At 50.5% G+C, this 18,140-nt stretch overlaps 1 protein-coding gene across 3 annotated transcripts in view; it reads right to left on the reverse strand.

The window, feature by feature from the left end:
- The window catches only part of IGSF9B (immunoglobulin superfamily member 9B), a 59,553-nt gene that overhangs the window by 13,839 nt on the left and 27,574 nt on the right, over positions 1-18,140 (reverse strand). For 2 of the 3 annotated variants that reach the window (XM_045483515.1, XM_045483516.1), the window contains exons 13-19: positions 16,642-16,817; positions 15,346-15,572; positions 14,360-14,444; positions 11,929-12,090; positions 11,510-11,555; positions 9,287-10,936; positions 1,496-1,617 (exon numbers count right to left, since the gene is read on the reverse strand). In XM_045483515.1, coding sequence (XP_045339471.1) covers positions 1,496-1,617; positions 9,287-10,936; positions 11,510-11,555; positions 11,929-12,090; positions 14,360-14,444; positions 15,346-15,572; positions 16,642-16,817 — 2,468 coding nt within the window. Of the gene's footprint in view, positions 1-1,495; positions 1,618-7,729; positions 7,776-9,286; positions 10,937-11,509; positions 11,556-11,928; positions 12,091-14,359; positions 14,445-15,345; positions 15,573-16,641; positions 16,818-18,140 lie in introns of those variants that run through there. The other variant, XM_045483517.1, reaches the window with a different exon arrangement.

The raw sequence follows: 18,140 nt of genomic DNA on the forward strand, positions 1-18,140 counted from the left end.
ATCACTTCAGTTTCTGGGTGTAGAATATATTATAGAAGGAGCGAGGATGGAGCAGGATAACCAGTGAGGCAGTCACTGCAATAATCAGGGTGGGGATGAGAGTAACTCAGAATTTAGTTTTAGCAGTTGAGGTGGATTTGGGATATACTGTAAAAGTTGGGCCCGCAGACCTTACCAAGTAGATTGCACAGGACACGTGAGAGCAAGAAAAACAAGGCTGAAGGAGCCCGAGCAGTGAGGTAGGCAGCAGTGCCATTTGTGAGGTTGGGGGAGAAGTGAAGAGATGCAGATTTGGAGAGGATAATCAATAACTTTATTTTGGATATTTCAAAGGCTTATAAAACATCTAAGCACATGTTCAACAGACAACTAGAAATATGAGACTTGTGCTTATGGAAGAGACTGGGGCTAAAAACATTTGGGAGCCATCAACATATTATGGGGCACAGGACACTGTAACAGAACAAGAGGGAAAAAAACTGATGTGGCTCTTTTTGTTAAAAAAAAAAAATAGATATGTACATAGGTGGGTACATGTGTCTTCAACTGCAATGAGCTTAAATAGGTTGAACATTCAGCTTTGGGCTCAATTTCTCACCCAAACCCTAAAAAAAAGCTTCTTCCTCTTCTCTGCCTCAGGACTCCCATCTATAAACTAATAGGATAATAGCACCACCCAAAGGCTAACTGAGAGACAAGTGCTCACTGTCTTCCAGAGAGTCCAGGGGCCTCTGCAGGACACTTTCCCAGTCTCCAAAGAAAGTTACTCTCCAGTGGTTATTAAAGATCTGCAAGGAAACTGTGCAGCTGTCTTTTTTTGACAGCCTATCATAAGATTCCTAAAACTATTGGTAAAAAGTACATGATAAATATTAAAGAGTTTTCTAAGTGTAAAAAAGGGCTGAATTATTTTTGCACAATCTTAGAAGCCATGTATCACTGGTGGATAAACAGACATATTTCAATGGAAATGTCCTTTATACGAGGTAAGGAGATTTCATTCTATCTCACTGAGAAAAGTTTGGTCATCCAGCAGAGGCTGGGTCCATGCCACAATGTCCCTTAAGCACTGAGTAGGACCCCATAATTCCCATGTCCAACTAAAAGGTCTGAAATAATAGAGAAGAAATATATAAGGAGATAGGGATATTTCCAAAAGGCATATTACAAAAAAGAAAAGAAAATATGCTATTTATGGTATTTATGCTTAAAAAAAATATGCTATTTAGGTCATGATCTATAGTTCGTGAGTTTGAGCCCCACATCGGGCTCTGTGCTGAAAGCTTGAAGCCTGGAGCCTGCTTCGGATTCTGTGTCTCCCTCCTCTGCCCCTCCCCTGCTTGCACTCTGTGTCATTCTCTCTTTCTCTCTCTCTCAAAAATAAACATTAAAAAAAATTTTTTTAATTCTAGAGAAAACCCAAGGTTGGGATCCTGAGCCAAACAATCCCATAATAAAGGCAGAGAGAACTGGAAAGAGAGAATCTGCCGTTTACCGGATCGTTTCTTTGACTTCGAAGAGCCCTTGGATGACTTTTTGGGCTTCTTTATCCGTTGGTATTTCAGAGCCTCCAGCCTCTCAGGTGCAGCAGCATGCCCAGGTGCAGGTGGATGTGTTCTGGAAGGGACAATTAGAGAGGCACAGGTCAGCTCCCAGAAAAGGAAGCTTTTGAAGAGGGGCTGGAAGAAAACCACATAGCCGACCCACAGGAGGACAGAGTACAGTTCTATGGAGTCCCAGGTATCCACAATGTTTCCTTGACATCAGCCTCTTGATTGCTCCTGGAAGGGAGAAAACCCAGTAGAAAGCTCCAGCAGTGGGAGGCCTACCTCAGATGGAAACCAGAAGACCTAAGAGAGGGAGAGAGAAACTTTAATAGTGAGCCCCAGCCCATATCACTCAAACATGGAGGAGGAAGGTCAGAGAAGAAAGCAGCTTCAATGTCCAAAGCTCTCAGAAATCCTCACAACCAAGACCTTTAAGTGAAAAGTAAAAAGGCAGATTAAAGCAGTAGGTGAGTAATCCCACCCCAATTAATTGTCCTCCTCCAAAAAGAGAAGGCCAGGTCTAAATGAGAAACCCAATATCAAGTGAGATGGAGGTACATAAAACCCAGCTTCTTTGGGCTTCTTCCTCTCCATCTATAAAAGGCAGGCAGAGCCCCAGCAGCTAAAAGTAACAGATACTTGCCATCTACCAACATTTCATCAGGAGTGTCTCCCTGACCTTCTGCAATCTAGGCTCAGATGCCATCAGCCATGTAAGCAAATAAAAGGTAAAAATAGATTATGATGGTTAGTGTCCAAATTCCTTGCCATCAGTAGCAAGTGTCTAGTGAATCTCTACATTTTAAGATTCAGTAGAGAAACCAGGGCTGGGAGAGACACCATGTATATCAGTCTCTCCTTCTCCCCCAGCTGCAGAATGGATGCTGTCATTTGCCTGATGGATCAACTACGAGGTTAGAACAAAGTCCACAATTTGACTGGAGCCTGTGCAGCCCATGTGACAAAGGGAATCAAAGGTAGCTGGGAGGATGGACTGTCTGTGACAATCTGTGCATACTGGAGAGAATTTTTCAAAAGTCATAAAAGCAAATCTAGAAGACTTGTATGTTATAAATGTCATTTCTTCTCAAAGTAAGCCAAACTCGGAGCCTGAGGAATAAAGGGAGAGAGAGAGGAGTCGCTCTTTCTTTCCCGCCAGTGCTGGCTTTAGCACACCATCAGGGAAGTAGGGACATTCTAGGACCATAGTGGACTGAGGTGAATGACACTCTTCCTCAATCCCCACATCTCCTTTTTCCATCTCCGTCACAACTGGTTTTGGGTAAATTCTGATTAAAGGGAGTAGGACAGCCAACCCTGTGAGGGGAAAAGAAGTCCCCAGTGGTGAGCAACAGCAATTTGAGATCGAACAACAAATGACAGCAGGATGGGAGGTCTGCAGCCCCATCTCCCCAGTATTGGCCACATTTGTGGGGATGAAGGAAGAAAAAACTTACAGACTAATTGTTGATAAGACTCTGGTCTCTGGGGTTTCCTGAATTAACTGGCAATGAAGCAACCTCCATCTTCTTTGATGGATATCATCAGTCCACAGTCTTTTAGTAAATAAAGTATCAAGACTCTCCTCCAAATTTCAGGTCAGAAACAACTTGTAGATTTCCCCCTGATAGCACAGGGCTAGGGGGCCCCACCTACATGCACACACAGGCAACACACAGTCTCATCTCATAGAGAAGTCCAACTCACCAACAGAAGTCAGTCTTCCATCCCCAAAGCCCCAACCCACCAATTCCCCATCCCCTCCTCTTTTAAACTCTACCCACAGAGATCCTATATAGCAGGTGCTGCTGCCAGGGAATCTGGAAGGCAGGCAAAGGGTAGAGATGGCCAGGGTATGAGGGAGCATGACTTTGCACTGCTGGTAGAATGTCCTCACCCCCTTCTCATCCTTGACTAGAACTTCTTCAGCTGCCTAAAAGGAAAATCAAAGGTATGAATCTGCCCATTCAGTTTACCTCTCCCCTGGTCTTGGCCAGCCTTTTCAGAAAGACCACACAGGTGAATGATGTATGGTCTGAAGAGGCAGATGACAAGCAAGTGGACCCAGAGAGCAGTGTTTAAATGACATAATCCAGGGTGACCTATGAGGGCATAAGAGAAACTGGTTCAGGGTGCCCCGAAAATTCCTAGGGATTCTCCAAGCCAGGTAAAACATCCAGAGATATATGAATATTAACATATCATTACTTTTATCATTTCCCTTATATAGCATTTATTTACCACTTACCATGTCAAGTACTGATCTATGTTTTTTACAATAGTTCTCTTTAATCCTTGCAACAACCTTAAAAGGTATATTCTATACTGATCCTATTTTTTTCATAGGGAGAAACTGAATGTGGAGGGTTAAGCGGCTTGTCTGATAATCCAGTTATTATGTGATAGAGCCAAGATTCTCAACATTAGGCTAAACTGCTCTTCTAACTTCTTCCTAAAGAAAACAGGTACAGAATCTATCTAGAAGAAAAACAGTGCTTCCACACCTCACCTGAGAAATCAGTGTGCCCTGCTGTTATAGTCATTGACAATCTCTGTTTCAGTGGCACAGTCAGGGTAAGACAGACCAGGGATTGGAAAAAGCTGACTGATGTTATATCTTCAAGAAAAAATTCCCAAACGGTAATGATCCATTGAGAAGGATAAGCCAAATTTCCCTTGTGAAACAGCCAAGCTCCAGCCCTTCCAGGACACCTGCTGTCCACCTGTTTTTGCTTTGGGCTCAGGGCTCAAACACAGAAACATGACAGAAGGCTCCTCGAGGTACCAAGACACTCTATGGATGCAGGAGAAAAAAATAAAATAAAAGCAAGTGTGTCTGGAAGGGGTGGGGTGTAAAATGGATCTTTATTTTAAGCAAATTATACAGAAAAGACACATGGAATGTGGTCCAACAAACTTTACCTGCATCATGTAAAGCCTTTTGGAATCAAACTGCCTCTCTTATCTAGGAAGGGTGACCTTATCCCCAGTCAAGCTCACAGCAGGTACTATCAGATAATGACATTTGGGTGATGGTGTCTCTCAAGACAGTGGGAAGCTTGGGTTAAGCAACTTCATCCTATCCCTGGAATAAAGTTGGTACGTGAATTTGAGGTTGACCAGTAGGTTACCCTGTTAGAACAGCATCCAACCCTGGGCTATCCAAGAAATGGAGGTCACAGTTCTCTTCCCAAACTCAATTCTTCTAAAATCCAGCAAATTCTGGGGCTCTCCTTCTCCCAGGAAGTAAGAATATGAGGTCTAAAAGCCTAAGGGATTTTCTGGATCTTCCTTGTCATATGGGGTTTCCCCTAATCTCCAGTGCTCTGTCCCAGTGATGTTTCTCTGCAGTTCAGAACCACCAAAGAATGCCTGGAATTTACTTTCTCACTTTCTCTCTCTCTCTTTTCATAAAATCCATATGAAACCCAAATCACAATCATTTAGCCCAGGGGCCTTGGTTGCTTAGCTCTGTGCTTACCCAGAATAGTGAAGAAAAGACACAGTCAAAAAGGTTCAAAAAGCAGGCAGAGCCACAGGACAGAAAAGTTAAAATCCATGGGACATTTCCCACTCTTACTGCCCTGAGGGCTGACCATTCCAACACAGTTTGCAGCTGCCCGTCCCAGTCAGCAGAGGCAGTGATTTAAGGAGCGTTTTCATCCTCTTCATGATTGCCTGACAGCAGACTCTGCTTGTCTGACCTTAGACTAGAGCAGAGGCTGAGGAAATCCACTCACATATGAGGCATAGCCAGGAAAAATGTCACTTCATTCTCCATATACAAAGCAGAAAGCCAGGATTGTGGAGGTCAGCGTCCACCCAGCGTCCACCCCCACTTTCTAGTGGGGTCAGAACTCAGTGTTTGGCCTCAGAACTCAGGAGAGATTTGTTTCCAAATGGGAGCTCCTTCCTGCAGTTCACCCAGGAAAAGGGGGCCCATCCATCTTCCCAGACCCACCTGATTAGAGGCCAAAGTCGGCACTAACAGGACAGGGGATTCAAGGGTCATGTGAGAAGAGGGTTGCTACTGGTATGAGAGAGGGAGCCGAGAGAAGCACCAGCCTCCCAGACGGCCACAGAAGGGGCAGGTCCACTCAATACAACTCCCCGCTCTGAGGTGGGAGTTGGGAAGAGGAGAAAAAGGGGAGAGAGAGAGGAGGAGGAGAGGCGGGAAGACAACTGCAGGTTTGGGGAAAAGGAACAGGAGAGAGACTGAAGGAAACAGGAACAGAGCGAGAACGAACGTAGACAAGACGTGTCACATCTTCTCCAAGCAAGACCGAGTGGAGACACATGCAAAGGCGCAGCATGAAGACAGCGTCTGAAGAGGAGCCTGACGCTTCCCAATGGCCCCAGCAGCTACTGCGCCCAGGGAGCTCTCAGCAAGCAGGAGTGAGCGGTGGCTCTTGCTGCCCAGCACCATCAAGGTCTAACTCCGAGGCTGCGGGGAGCACTTTATTCTCCTAGGCTGGGGATACTGGCCAGGCCCCAAGGAACCAAATCTCCCTCGTCGCTGCCCTTGGTTTCTGGGTTTGCCACAGCAGTGAGAGTATGATAGCTCAGCTCTCAGACCTGGCGCAGTGGTGACTATGTGGAGACAGGGATCAACAGCTGGGTGAGGGGAGTGGCAGTAACAATGGGGAATGAGGTCCAGGCATTTTCCAAGAGTGGAGTGAGAACTGGTCTTGGTGCTATTACCTCTCTGGGTGTGACAGAGGGGTCATAACTAGGGTTTAGGGAGAGAGAGTAATGAAGGTGGAGGATGGTCCAGTCACCATCCCCTGGAGCACCCACCCAGTAGGCCACAGGAGGCTCCTCATGAAGGAAGGCTCATAACTACTTCCTGACACCCTCCCTGCTCTCTCCAGTACTAATGGCTGCACTGTGGCACCCAACCAGCAGCAGACACGATCCCAGGGCCTCTTGGCTGCTACAATTTTATAGCTACAGATCATAAAGAAATGGCACAGCATCCCAGTCCTCCTTATGGGAGGCCACTCTTATGACTGAAGATTTATAGTTCTGGGTTTGGATAATCAGCCTCCCTTGACATCACTAGGTGGGCAAGGGATGCAGATGCTTCTCACCTAGAGAAACCAGGAGGCTCTCCTGACTCCACACTGCTTGTTCCCAGAAGTACAGCCAATGGCGTCCATGGAAAAAAGAAGTATCTTAGTCACCATGAGAGACAGTGAGTCTCAGGTGACCCTAAGCCTCTGTAAGGGACTCAATACCCCTCTAAAATGCCCAAGTTCCTAGATTTCCACCTGGGAGAATGCCAGAAGAGGACCAACCTCAGTGGAGAGCAGAGCGCAGTGCTTTACTGCTCAATTTCTTCCTGCCCAGGGGAAGCCTGTCCTCTCTCCCTGGGAAGATCCTCCCAAGACCCTAGAGCTGTGACCCAAGGAGATCAGGAGTGACTACTACAGGGACCTTGGAAGCTATGTAAGCCTGAGGGTGAGGTCCACATCTCAGTCCTGTAACAACCAAGAATGAGCTATAGAGGGCAAGGAACATGGGAAGTGGTGACATTTCCCTGCCCTTGCCCTCACAGGACTACAGGTGACCTGGTCCTAAGGAAGACCCAGCTTTGAGGGAAGGAACTGGGCCACACCCCAACCCTGTGCTCCTTGAGAATATTAGTAAGATCCCAAGAAGACTGTGAGGGACCAGCAACCCGAGGGGAAGATCTGAGTCTCTGCGGGGGTCTAGGAAGGAAAGGGGTGGTGCTATGCCTGAGGGCAGAAGGGGGTCTGTTTCTGGATATGAGTGTGGCCCTGACGTTTCCAGAGGTGCAGAGATGCAAAGCAGATTTAGGCATTCTAGGCCCCTTGGGGTACATGCAGGGTCTCAGGGGGCTTCTGTGGGAGGCCCTGGGTGTGTTGGCAGCAGGGATCTGAGTGAGGAAAACTGCAGAGAGGCTCTGGGACAGGCTTGGCATGTGGGGTGGGAATCAGAAGCTGCAGCTAGGCGGTGCCCGAGCGTGGCCTGGTGAGGCTGTTGGAGCAGCATGATGTGGGGAACCCAGAAGCCGTGGGAACAGAGCAGCAGAGGCTGCCGCCCACAGAGGGGGTGAGGGGACATGGTTTGGATTCCCCTGTAAAGGAAGCGATGGCCCTGCCGAAGCCCCGTCCGCCTGTCCACCCCCCCGCCCCACCCCAGCCGCGGAGCTCCCTTACCTATTGAGCTGAGGAGAGGCTTGTCTCGACAACACTGCCCAGATAGCTGAGATCAATCAGAAACAAAGCAGTTATCAACACGGGCCGTGGGGGAACCACCCACGCACACCCAGAGGGGAGGAGGGGAGGAGCACAGGGGCCAGAGAACCACAAGCGAGGCCAGAGAATGGGGTGAGGGGAAGGAGAGGAGAGAGACAGAGAACCAGACGGTACGATGGACGAGGCAGATGGGCGCTGCACAAAGCACAGACAGGGCTGCGGCGCACAGCATCTCCTGCACAGACAGAGGCACGGGGTCCCGTGGGCTAGCCACGCCTGGCGCCCTAGCTAGAGCTCTCCTCCACCTTCTCCACCTGCCAGGAGCAGGGGGGAGTGGGAGGGGAGGCTGTACTTCCAGGTACCAGAGAGGGTGGGAGTGCATGGGGCAGGGGAAGGGCGCTGGGCTCCCTCCTCTCCAACCGCCTCCCATCCTGCCTACCACCAGACCAGCCTCCTCTGGAACACTCTGCTCCCCTGCACAGGCGGCCACATCAAGAAAAGAGACCAAAGGACGGAACCAGAGAGAAAGAGAGAGTGGGAGGGAGGGCAGGAGGGACCGGGGGCACTACAGAGATGTGGTAAGCCCTTTGGAGCAAGTCGGGCCAACCCAAAGAAGATGGAGAAGGAAGAAAGACAGACAGAAAACCAGACTTGAGGAGGAAGGAAGGGGGCAGGGGAGGAGGAGGAGGAAGAGGAGGGCCAGGGAAGAAAGATGAGAGAAAGAGAGGCACAGACAGGCATCCAGGCTGACTCTGGTACCTGGAATACCAGCTGCTACAGTTTAGTGTGTGCCCTCTCAGGCAGGCTGGTCGCAGGAGCTTGTCTGTTTGTCTGTCTGTCTGTCTGTCTGTCTGCGGCTTCCTGCGAGGCACACAGGTTGGGGTAGGGTATGTGGCTCCGGGCACACAGTTCACAGGCCTGAGATTTTGCTCCCAGCCTCCAGGATGCGCCCCCTGGAGAGTCTGTGGGAGGGGCCCGGCACTCTCTAGGCTGCTATGGGCAGGAGATTGGGAAGAGGAGCCTCAGGCCTGGTGGTCCAGGGAAATGAGGCTTCAGGGTCCTGCTTAGCAGGGAGGACAGCCCAGGAAAGGGAAGGAGGCTGGATACAAGGTCTCTGGGTAAACCCTGGAACCACCCCCAAAGCCAGGATCACGGGGATATGGAGAGCTCTCCACTCTAAGAGTAACTGAGGTGACCCCTCACTCGGACACACCACACCCTCCTCTCCTTGCCCACATGTGTCCATTCCGCATCACCCTGGGGGCCTCCTGAGATCTCTGGGCTGGGTAGAGGAGATCCCTCATGCTCCTGGCAGGGTACCTGGGCAGGTAAGCCCCACCTTCAACCCCATGACCACACCCTGTCGATGCCAAGACCAGAACTCTCCCGAAGGGATGCTGCACCATGTCCAGACAAGCCCTGTCATTTGGGTTGATGGAAGGGGTGGAGGGCAGGTAAGGAATGGGGGGTGGAAGATGACCAGGTGGAGGTGGGCAGGAGAAACCAGCTCACACTCACCCTGAAGTAGGTAATGGCGGTGGGGGGGGCTCTGGTCTGAGCAGCTCCTCCCCCATCCTTCGAGGGGAAGGCGTCTGTCCAAACACATCCAGGTTGTCCGCAGGCCCTGCAGGGCCTGGCGGAGGGGAGGGGTAGCCTGTGGCCAGAGTGGTGAAGCCCATGGTGGGCCGGTAGCTGGGGCTCCCGCTGCGGCTGCTCTGGGAAGGGGAGCCAGTGGATGGCGTGGACTTGCGAGAGAAGCTGACAGCGGCCGGCGGCTGCAGGGTGATCTCCGACATTTCTGCCTGCTGCAGGAGGCCCGGGCGGGGCCGGGCCCGGGCGGCAAGCTCAGGGGAGCCGGTGCGGGAGCTCAGGGGACTTTGGGTCAGAGGCGAGAGCCGGGAGGGCTGTAGCACCACTTGATGTAAACTGGGCTCGGCGCGCCTGGCCTGCCGGGGGCTGGGCCGGGGCCGGGGCTGGGGCTCGTACCACCGGGTGTCCAGGCCAAATGTGCTGGGGCCGCTGTGCCCCCCCGGCTCAGCCGGCTCGGGGTAAGGCAACACGGGTATGCCCATACCTTGGCTGGTATGTCTTAGCTGCCCTTGGCTCACCAGAGGTTGCATAGGTCTGTCCTGCCACTTAGCGGAGGCCGGTGCTGGGACGGGGCCTCTGCCCGGCGACTTGCCTGCCCAGCCCTTGGGCGCCTCCAGAGACAGGATGCCCGGGTAGGCCGCGGGCACCTGCAGGGAGGTGGGGGGCAGTCCTCGAGGGAGGCAAGCCTTGGGCTGCAGACTCTCGGCTACGTCACAGGGGTGCAGCTGGTGGGGAAACATCATGGCCGGGGTTTCCAGTCCCCCAAAGGGGAATTCTGGCCGACCCCAGGGCTCAGGGGAGCGCCCTCCCGTGGGTGTCTGAGTCAAGGGCAGCGTGCTGTTGGAAGCGTTCTCTCCGTTTTCCTCAGGAATGGTGGGGTGGCCAAAAGGCCCCTCAGTATGCAGGGGTGGGGAGGACATGACAGAGCTCAAGGGGCTGCCCACTTCTGGCATGTAGAAGGGTGGTGGCTCCACCTCCCCAGGGCTGCTGCTGCTGAGGTACCCATAATACTGGCCATGGTGGAAGGGCCGGGGGGCGGGAGGTCTGGCTTGGCCTGTGGCCTGGAGCCGACCTTCCAGGCCGCCGGGGCCCTCCAGCCCACGGGGCTGGAACCGAGGGCTGTATGCTGGTGGTGGCAGGTAGGACTCCTGGCTGGATGACAGAGGGGTCAGCTGGGACTTCAAGGCAGCCACAGATGTGGGCACCAGCGGGTCCTCGTTCTCCTCATCTGACTGGCGGAACTCAGGGTACATGTCCGTCTCCTCAGCAAAGGGAAAGCCCTCGATGCGCCTGCTCTTCATCGAGGGCTCCATCTCAGAGGGATCCATCACGAAGCGGCCATCAGGGCCTCTGCTGATGAGCTCAATGGGTGTCGTGGCCTCAGCCTCAGCCTCAGCCTTGGCCACGCTGTACTTCTTGCTGCTGATGGCCCTCTTGGTCTTCTTGTACAATGACAGCTCTTTCTCCCGGGTGGGACTCAGCATCCTCTTGGCAGCTGGCTGGCCTTGGTCATCAGAGGACTCCGATGGGGCCCGGAGAGTGCGGATGCTCTCAGGGCTCACCTTGCCAGATGACAGGCTGTGGGGGTGAGTGAAGGAGCCGGAGTGTGAGGCAGGGCACACCTGCTCCTGCATTTCTTTTTCTTCTCTTAACAAACAACCACAAACACCTAAGATAATACTAAGGAAAAGGGGTGCAGATGGGCTGCATATTTTGGCATGAAATACCTTGGCCAACTCTCCACTGTCTAAATGTGTGCTGGCCATTTTTTGAATGAACACCCACATTTCTACTTTCATTCTGCCCTGCCCTTACTGTCTGCCACACTCTGTCTAGTCACCTTCATTTCCAGGGTGTTCAAGCAATGCAAGCCCATCTTAATATTAACTTAAGCAAAACACACTATGAATGCAAATCTATTAGGATGAAAAAAAATAACAAACACGTTCCAAAGCTAAGGAGATTATCTGCTAATTTGGACTGTCCACTCTACTGCTCCCTCTGTTAATGTGGACAACTTAAAATTACCGTGCAGATCAGTTAACAGCAAACAATTTGGAAACACTTGTCTTGGGGCTGAGTGAGACAAACCACCTGCCTGTCTCCACCCTCAACCCTCTGCCCATACACCACAACAGCAGGGGCACTTACGGAGACTCCAAGCTCTTTCTGCAGTGAGTGATGGAGAGTGGAGGATCTGGAAGGAAAAAGAAGGGGAAGAGACCCTACTGAGGCCAGGGATACAAAATTTATCTCAGGTGTCCTCAGGGGCTGGAGCAAAGCCACATAGGACAGCAAGCCCTTCCAATGTTAGGCATCTTTGGGTCCAGTCCAGAGTCCTGTGCCCACCACTACACCTGCCTTCTCTCTCATTCTGGCCCCAGCACACCCTCCCCAGCATCCTTCTTCCTTACTCCCTCTTCCAGATCAAGTCCTGCTGGTAGTTCTACCCATAATTTCCAATTTCCCTTTTTTTCGAGGGAGACCATGCTAAAAGTGGACCTTCTCTCCCAATGGGGAGCATTTGAAACTGAGCCAGGTAGAGCAGGGTGGTGGGGGCAAACACCCACCTTTTTTGCGCTTGAGCTTACGCTTGCGCTGCTTGTTGACAAAGCAGGCGGCCAGGGTGCTGAACAGGATGGCAGCTGCCAAGAAGCAGATGGTAGCTACGATTCCAGCCAACACAGGCCGAGCTAGCCCTTCATCGGTCAGGTCCGGCTGTGGGAAGATGTCTGCAGGGAGGGGCGAGGAACACACATGACTCCCTACCTCCCTCCCATAACAGCCCCCACCTACACTGACAACTAGCTCCCAAGTATTTTTCCCTACCTCTGTAGAACAGACAATGTTAAAGCTCAGGCTCCATGTTCAACTCTAGCACTTGAAGAGGTTTGTATAGATGGGGAAGAGACAGAAAAGACTAGTTTATGGAAGTCAAGTGATACCTACAGAGCTTGTAAAGAAGAAATCACATCTATACCTTACCCCATAAGGGTAATAATTTCAATAATAATCTATAGTTGGCTACTGCTATTTGCAAAGGGCTCTCATGCATATTACCTGATACCCTCAAATGAGACAGAGCACATGCTATTGCTCTCATTTTCTAAGGTAAAGAAACTGTCATGGCAGAGTTTGAGCAACTTGCTTACGTAGATACTACAGATCAATGCCCAAACCACAACACTGCTACTCTGACCTCCTGTTGGTATTTTCTGCCTTCTGCTATGTCATCTTAACAAAATGAGAGTGTAGATGTGAAGGTACCTTGAGGGAAAAATGCTATAGCAGGGAGAAGAGGTTGTGACCACAGAATTCAGATCTGTCTATTTCTAAGTCATTATAGCACAACTAAGCAACTTCTACAGGGAAGGTTAGCACATCCTGGTCATCTCAAGTTCAGAATACTGGAGCTAGCACAGACTTTCAACACAGGTCCCACTTCATTTTACAGGTAAAGAAGTGAGTTTCACTTTGTGCCCAAATCCACACAGCTTGTTAGTGGAGCCAGGACTAGACCCCATCTATTGTACCCTACTTCAAAGTCAGTTATAACAGTAAGTGCCACTTTTTAGGTTCTGTGCAGTCTGATATATTTGGCTGGAACCCATTGTTATGGTGATATAGCGATGGATGAAAATAACCCAAATCACACTGATAAGTTGAGTTGGCAAATGAATGCTACAGCTTTTGGGAATGGGGGGCTTAAAGATGGGGGGAGGGGGGCTGAGGTTGCTGCACCTTCATTCACTCATGGGGAATCTTCCCTGTACACAGAATAGTTCACTGATGAAAACCTTCACATCTTCTATCCTGCAAACTCTGTTCCCTGTTCCTGTGGGTCTCTTCTCTAGAGGGAAGCCACGACAGGACTTAAAGAAAGAAAGAAAGAAAGAAAGAAAGAAAGAAAGAAAGAGAGAAAGAGAGAAAGAAAGAAAAGAAAGAAAGAAAGAAAGAAAGAAAGAAAGAAAGAAAGAAAGAAGGAAAAGGAAGAAAGAAAGGAAGGAAGAAAGGAAGAAAAAGGAAGGAAGGAAGGAAGGAAGGAAGGAAGGAAGGAAGGAAGGAAGGAAGGAAGGAAGGAAGAAGGAAGGAAGGAAGGAAGAAAGAAGGAAAGAAAGAAAGGTCCATGGTGCCTACCATGATGCAGAAGTCACACCCCACTGCCCCAGGGCTCTGGTGCCACTTCAGTCTTTCCTTCTCCTCCCCCAAGTCTGCCTACTCTGGTGCTTCTATAGCTCTGTGAGTACTACTGCATGAGCTTCTTGGCCAAGCTCTGAGCCAACTGGTCCCAGAGGTCTTTGTGTGAGCAGTGCCCATGGAAACGGTGCCATTGCTTGATCACTAAGCAAAAGCCTCTTCCCAGACCTAGGGAGCCACTTCACTGGGCAAGGGAGGAGTTCTTCTGTGTTCAGGCAGGAACTGTAGCGGAGAAAGTTGTGTATAAATGGGACCAGGGCCAAGAGAAAGAAAGATAAATGGGGAAAATGCTAGGGAGTTGGCTGTATTTAGCCTGAAAAAAATCTAGGGAGACAAAGGGGTAGAGGGAAACAACACCAAACAGTAATTTTCCAAATAAAACCACCATAATTATAAAGCAGTCTTATAATAGGCACTCAATAAATACGTGCTGACCTGTTGTCTCTCCAGTTCACTGCCCCAGCCCATTACAGAGGACAACACTGGAGGAAACAGGGATTTTATAGCAAAAGAACTTAAGTCAAGTTATTTTTGACAACTATAATGAGATTAGCGACATTTCTTTCTGCAGCTATCTTTTAGAAAGTGTCATAAACACAGCTCTTTAGTTGGAGAAATCCTGTCCATCATGGATGCAGAAGAATGGGTCGGAGGGCCTTAAGAAACACTACAACTCACAGCTTCAACCAGAGCTCTCCGTTGTTTCCAATTCAGCCTTCTTTCCTCATTTTAGCTATCTCACTGGGGGATTCCCACGTGGCTTTTACCCCCCACAGTTGTAAGAGAACCCCCCAGCCCAAGTACCTGTGCTGGAGACACCGGCAATGTTGCTGGGCTCACTGATCAGATCCTGCATGACGGCCAGAACCCGGAACTCGTACCAGGTATCCTACAGTCCCAGGGATAATAGCCTGTCAGCCCAGAAATCTGAGACAGCCACTGACCCACCACTACACCCACCCTGCAATGACCTTTCATGGAATGGGGTACCCAAAGCAGTGGCATACTGCAAGTGTTGAACAACCAGCTCTCAGGTTAAAAGAAAAAAGTCCTGATTTGAAAAACGCACTTGCCAATTTCCATGATAAAAATACTCCTACCATGGCAGATTTCAATCTACAAAAGTGAGGGCACTGAAAGCAGAGTTGGAAAGAGATGCTCACACAGGCTCTCAGGAGCCCCAATGCTATCATTAAATGAGTGTCCAGGGAAGGAAGACAGAAAGATAGATGAGGCTATCTATATCCATGTAATAATAAGCTGTTTCCTCTCTCCAGCTAGAGAGACATCAAAGTTTAAAGCGGAGGGTCAGCTGGAATATATATATATATATATTCCTGTAGGGACTCTAAATTGTTAAAGCAGGGGTCCTTCCCTGGGCAAAGCTAGAAGACAATCCTTCTGGGAAATCCTTCACCCAGCCCAAGTTAGACCCCTAGCAGGGAGCTGAGGTCACTATTTACACAATCTGGGCTCCTAACCTGCTCTGCCTGGCTCCAGCTTATGTCTGTATGTGGAAAAAGCCCTCAAGGCAATAAAAGTCACCACTGCCAAACACTGGTCCTGAGTCTGTAGGACCCCAGTTGCCATGATCTACGGATCCCAGACCTCGGTAGCAGATCTGAGAATAAAGGAATCACGGTGTGGGGCAGCACACGGCTCAGCCTTGTACACCTTGTACACCTTGTACACCTGACTTGTACACCTCACTCAAAGCATTCAGTGACTCCAGAGAGTCATGACACTTCCAGAATTTGGGAACAGCAGCAAGGAAAGGCTGGACACCTCACCTGTGACAGATCCTTGGCAAAGAAGTCTCCATCAGTGCCCGGGATGGCACCATCTAACGTCTCCCAGTGTTCCCCGACACGAAATTCCATGATGTAGCGGTCAATGGGAAAGCTGTGATTGGCAGGGGGTAACCAAGACAGGAGCACACCCTGCTGGGTCCGATTGGCTGTGAGGCACCTCGGTGGGGTAACCAGCACCAGGGGTTCTGGAGTTGTGATAGGGAATGCTGTGGCACAGAGGGGAGAGAGGGAAAGTATGTGGCGATGCCGAGATCATTGTACCCTCACCTCTCTAAAGTGCCTTCTGGCTCAGCATGTGTCTCTAGGGCACTGTGGCCCCAAGGCAATGGTCACTTTGCCATGTAGGAGTCATTTCAGGGACAAGAGTGTCACACAAAAGAGCCTTCCTCACCCAAGGGAAGTGGCCCACAGCCACAAGAACCTATTTTCTCAGCATTTCTAAAAACACAGATGAGGGAATGAAGTGTCTCAAATGGAAAAAAAAAAAAACAGAAATCGCCGGGGCAGGGTGGGGGGGTGGGGTTGTCGTGTAGAGAGTTAGGAGATGGAAGAATTAAATGTAATCTTTTAAATAAGATAGTATCTTTAAAAAGATACTACAAAATGTATTTTATGTTCTCTTCCAAGGAGCTAGAATTGTCTTCTCATAGCACATTGTCTGCTCTCAATTGCCTTCTTGGCACAGGTGGAGAATAAAAAGGCCAAGGAGGAAAGCTCCAGAGCAGGGGTAAGCATCCCATCACTGCTGCACCCCCTAGTGGCAGTAAAGGATCCAGGAACAGCCTGGAGGGGTGCCACCTGTTCACGGTGCTCTCCAGGTGGAATGGAGTGAGCCACTGGGTCCAGGAAGGAAGAGTCAGCATGACTAAGATTTGACAGGGAGAACTGGCCACACACCAGCCACCAAATGAGGCCAAGGGCCAGAGGAAAGAATAGGCAAGGGTGCAGAAGGAGGAAGAAGGATTCCTAGCCTGCCCTGTGAAGCCACAGGAAGATGCAAACATGTGGCTTACCAAGGAAGGATAAATGTTGAAAGGAACCTGGCCCAAAGTGCTCTGATGTGGGTCAAGGCACTATGGTCCAGGCAAAACTCAAAGAATGGGATGAGAAGTCCTTCTTGGGAGATCAAATGACATGATTACCTGAAGCATGTAGCAAGGTGCCTGGCACATAGTAAGAAGTAAATGTTATCTGCTAGGATCATCACCACCATTACCGTCTTTACCCAGATCCTCCAGGAAATATCCTCAAGACATCCCAGCCCGGGGTCCTCACCTAAAGTGTTCACAGTGACCACCTCACTGAAGGCGCTCGTTCCCAGCTTGTTCTGGGCCAGGACGCTGAACTGGTATGCTGTCTCAGGCTCCAGGGCATCCACTAGCAACCAGCTGGGTCCCGGTGGCACTGGCAAAGATAGCCAGTCATGGGGCCCAAACTGTGCCCGCTTCATCCTGGCCAAAAGAAAGAGAGAGGATCGGGGACAAGGAGGTGGGGTGGGTTACACTGGAGACACGAGAATGCATGCAAGGTCCTCAAGGAGGTGGCACTGGGCAGACCTGGCCTTCCCTGGCTTCAGGATAGAAAGAGGAAATGACCAAGGTGGGATGACCTTCCCAACTCTGGCTGTGCCAGTCTTTAACGCCGGTCACCAGCCACCACTGGCACCACCTCTACTAAAAGGAACCCTTAGATATAAGAGATGCTTACAATACTGGTCAAACTACCAATTGCACTGGGGGGCGGGGGATCTTTACCCTGGTCACAGCCCTAAGAGTACATCTGCCTTGGGAGAGTAAGGACAGTAGGAACAAGGCAGGTACCATCGTGGGGAAGTGAGGATGAGCAATTCAACAATGGCAGGACTAGGGAAGAAATCCAGGTGACCTCAGCTGCCCACCCTCCCAGGGACAGTGAAAAGTAGGGAGTAAAGTAACCCAGAGGGCTCACTCAGTCCAACAAGGTTTGAGTCACCTGAAGAAGCCTAGGGTATAAGACAAAAATGAGCAGGGATTTCCCCACAGTGAGGACCAGGATCCTTAAGGCCTTAACAGTTAGAACTCATAATCAAGGGCAAGGTCACACTGTGCGTGGAGGACCCTGGAACTAGGGGTGAAGGTTAGTGTTTGTTCTACACCGCCCACCTAACTCTCCATCCCTGCTATTTCCAGGTGCAGTGCCCTGGGATCACCACGGGGAGGAGACATCATCCTATGGGACTGAGACCCTGGGCAGCTTTCTTCCTGCAGCCCTGAGCTACAACTTAGTGGATGCCCGCTCACAGGGTTCCCTCTAGGTTTAAATGCTCACTACCATGAATGCTTAGGAGTTTGAGCTGAGGCAGCAAAAAGCACAGCAAAAAGAAGCCAGTGCCAAATGTCTGAGTCAATACGTGGAGAGTCAGAGGCAATCAGAACAACAGGAGGGAAGAAGACCTCCCCAAACTTTGCAACTACCCTTCCCACCCGCCCCCACCCCACCGCCCCGGGCACCAAAGCAAGTGAGCAAAGTGTGATAAAGCGGTGCAGATGAGCAGCAGCATGGAGCAGGACCGCAAGCAGTGAGGGAAACCCCAATCTACACCCAAACCTGCCACTTGGACATCCCCAAAGATGGCCTGGCCTTGCCAAAGGCCCTTCCCTGGACACACAGCTGCCCAGCAGCACCATGATTCTTGCAGCAGTCACCTGGCAGGGTTGTCAGGAGCCCTCCCCCGCCCAGCCCCCCACCTTGCCTTGGGAGGAACAGAGATTAAGGGGTGGAGGATGTTCTGGTTG

Source organism: Leopardus geoffroyi, chromosome D1, assembly GCF_018350155.1.
Source record: "Leopardus geoffroyi isolate Oge1 chromosome D1, O.geoffroyi_Oge1_pat1.0, whole genome shotgun sequence".
Classification (NCBI taxonomy): domain Eukaryota; kingdom Metazoa; phylum Chordata; class Mammalia; order Carnivora; family Felidae; genus Leopardus; species Leopardus geoffroyi.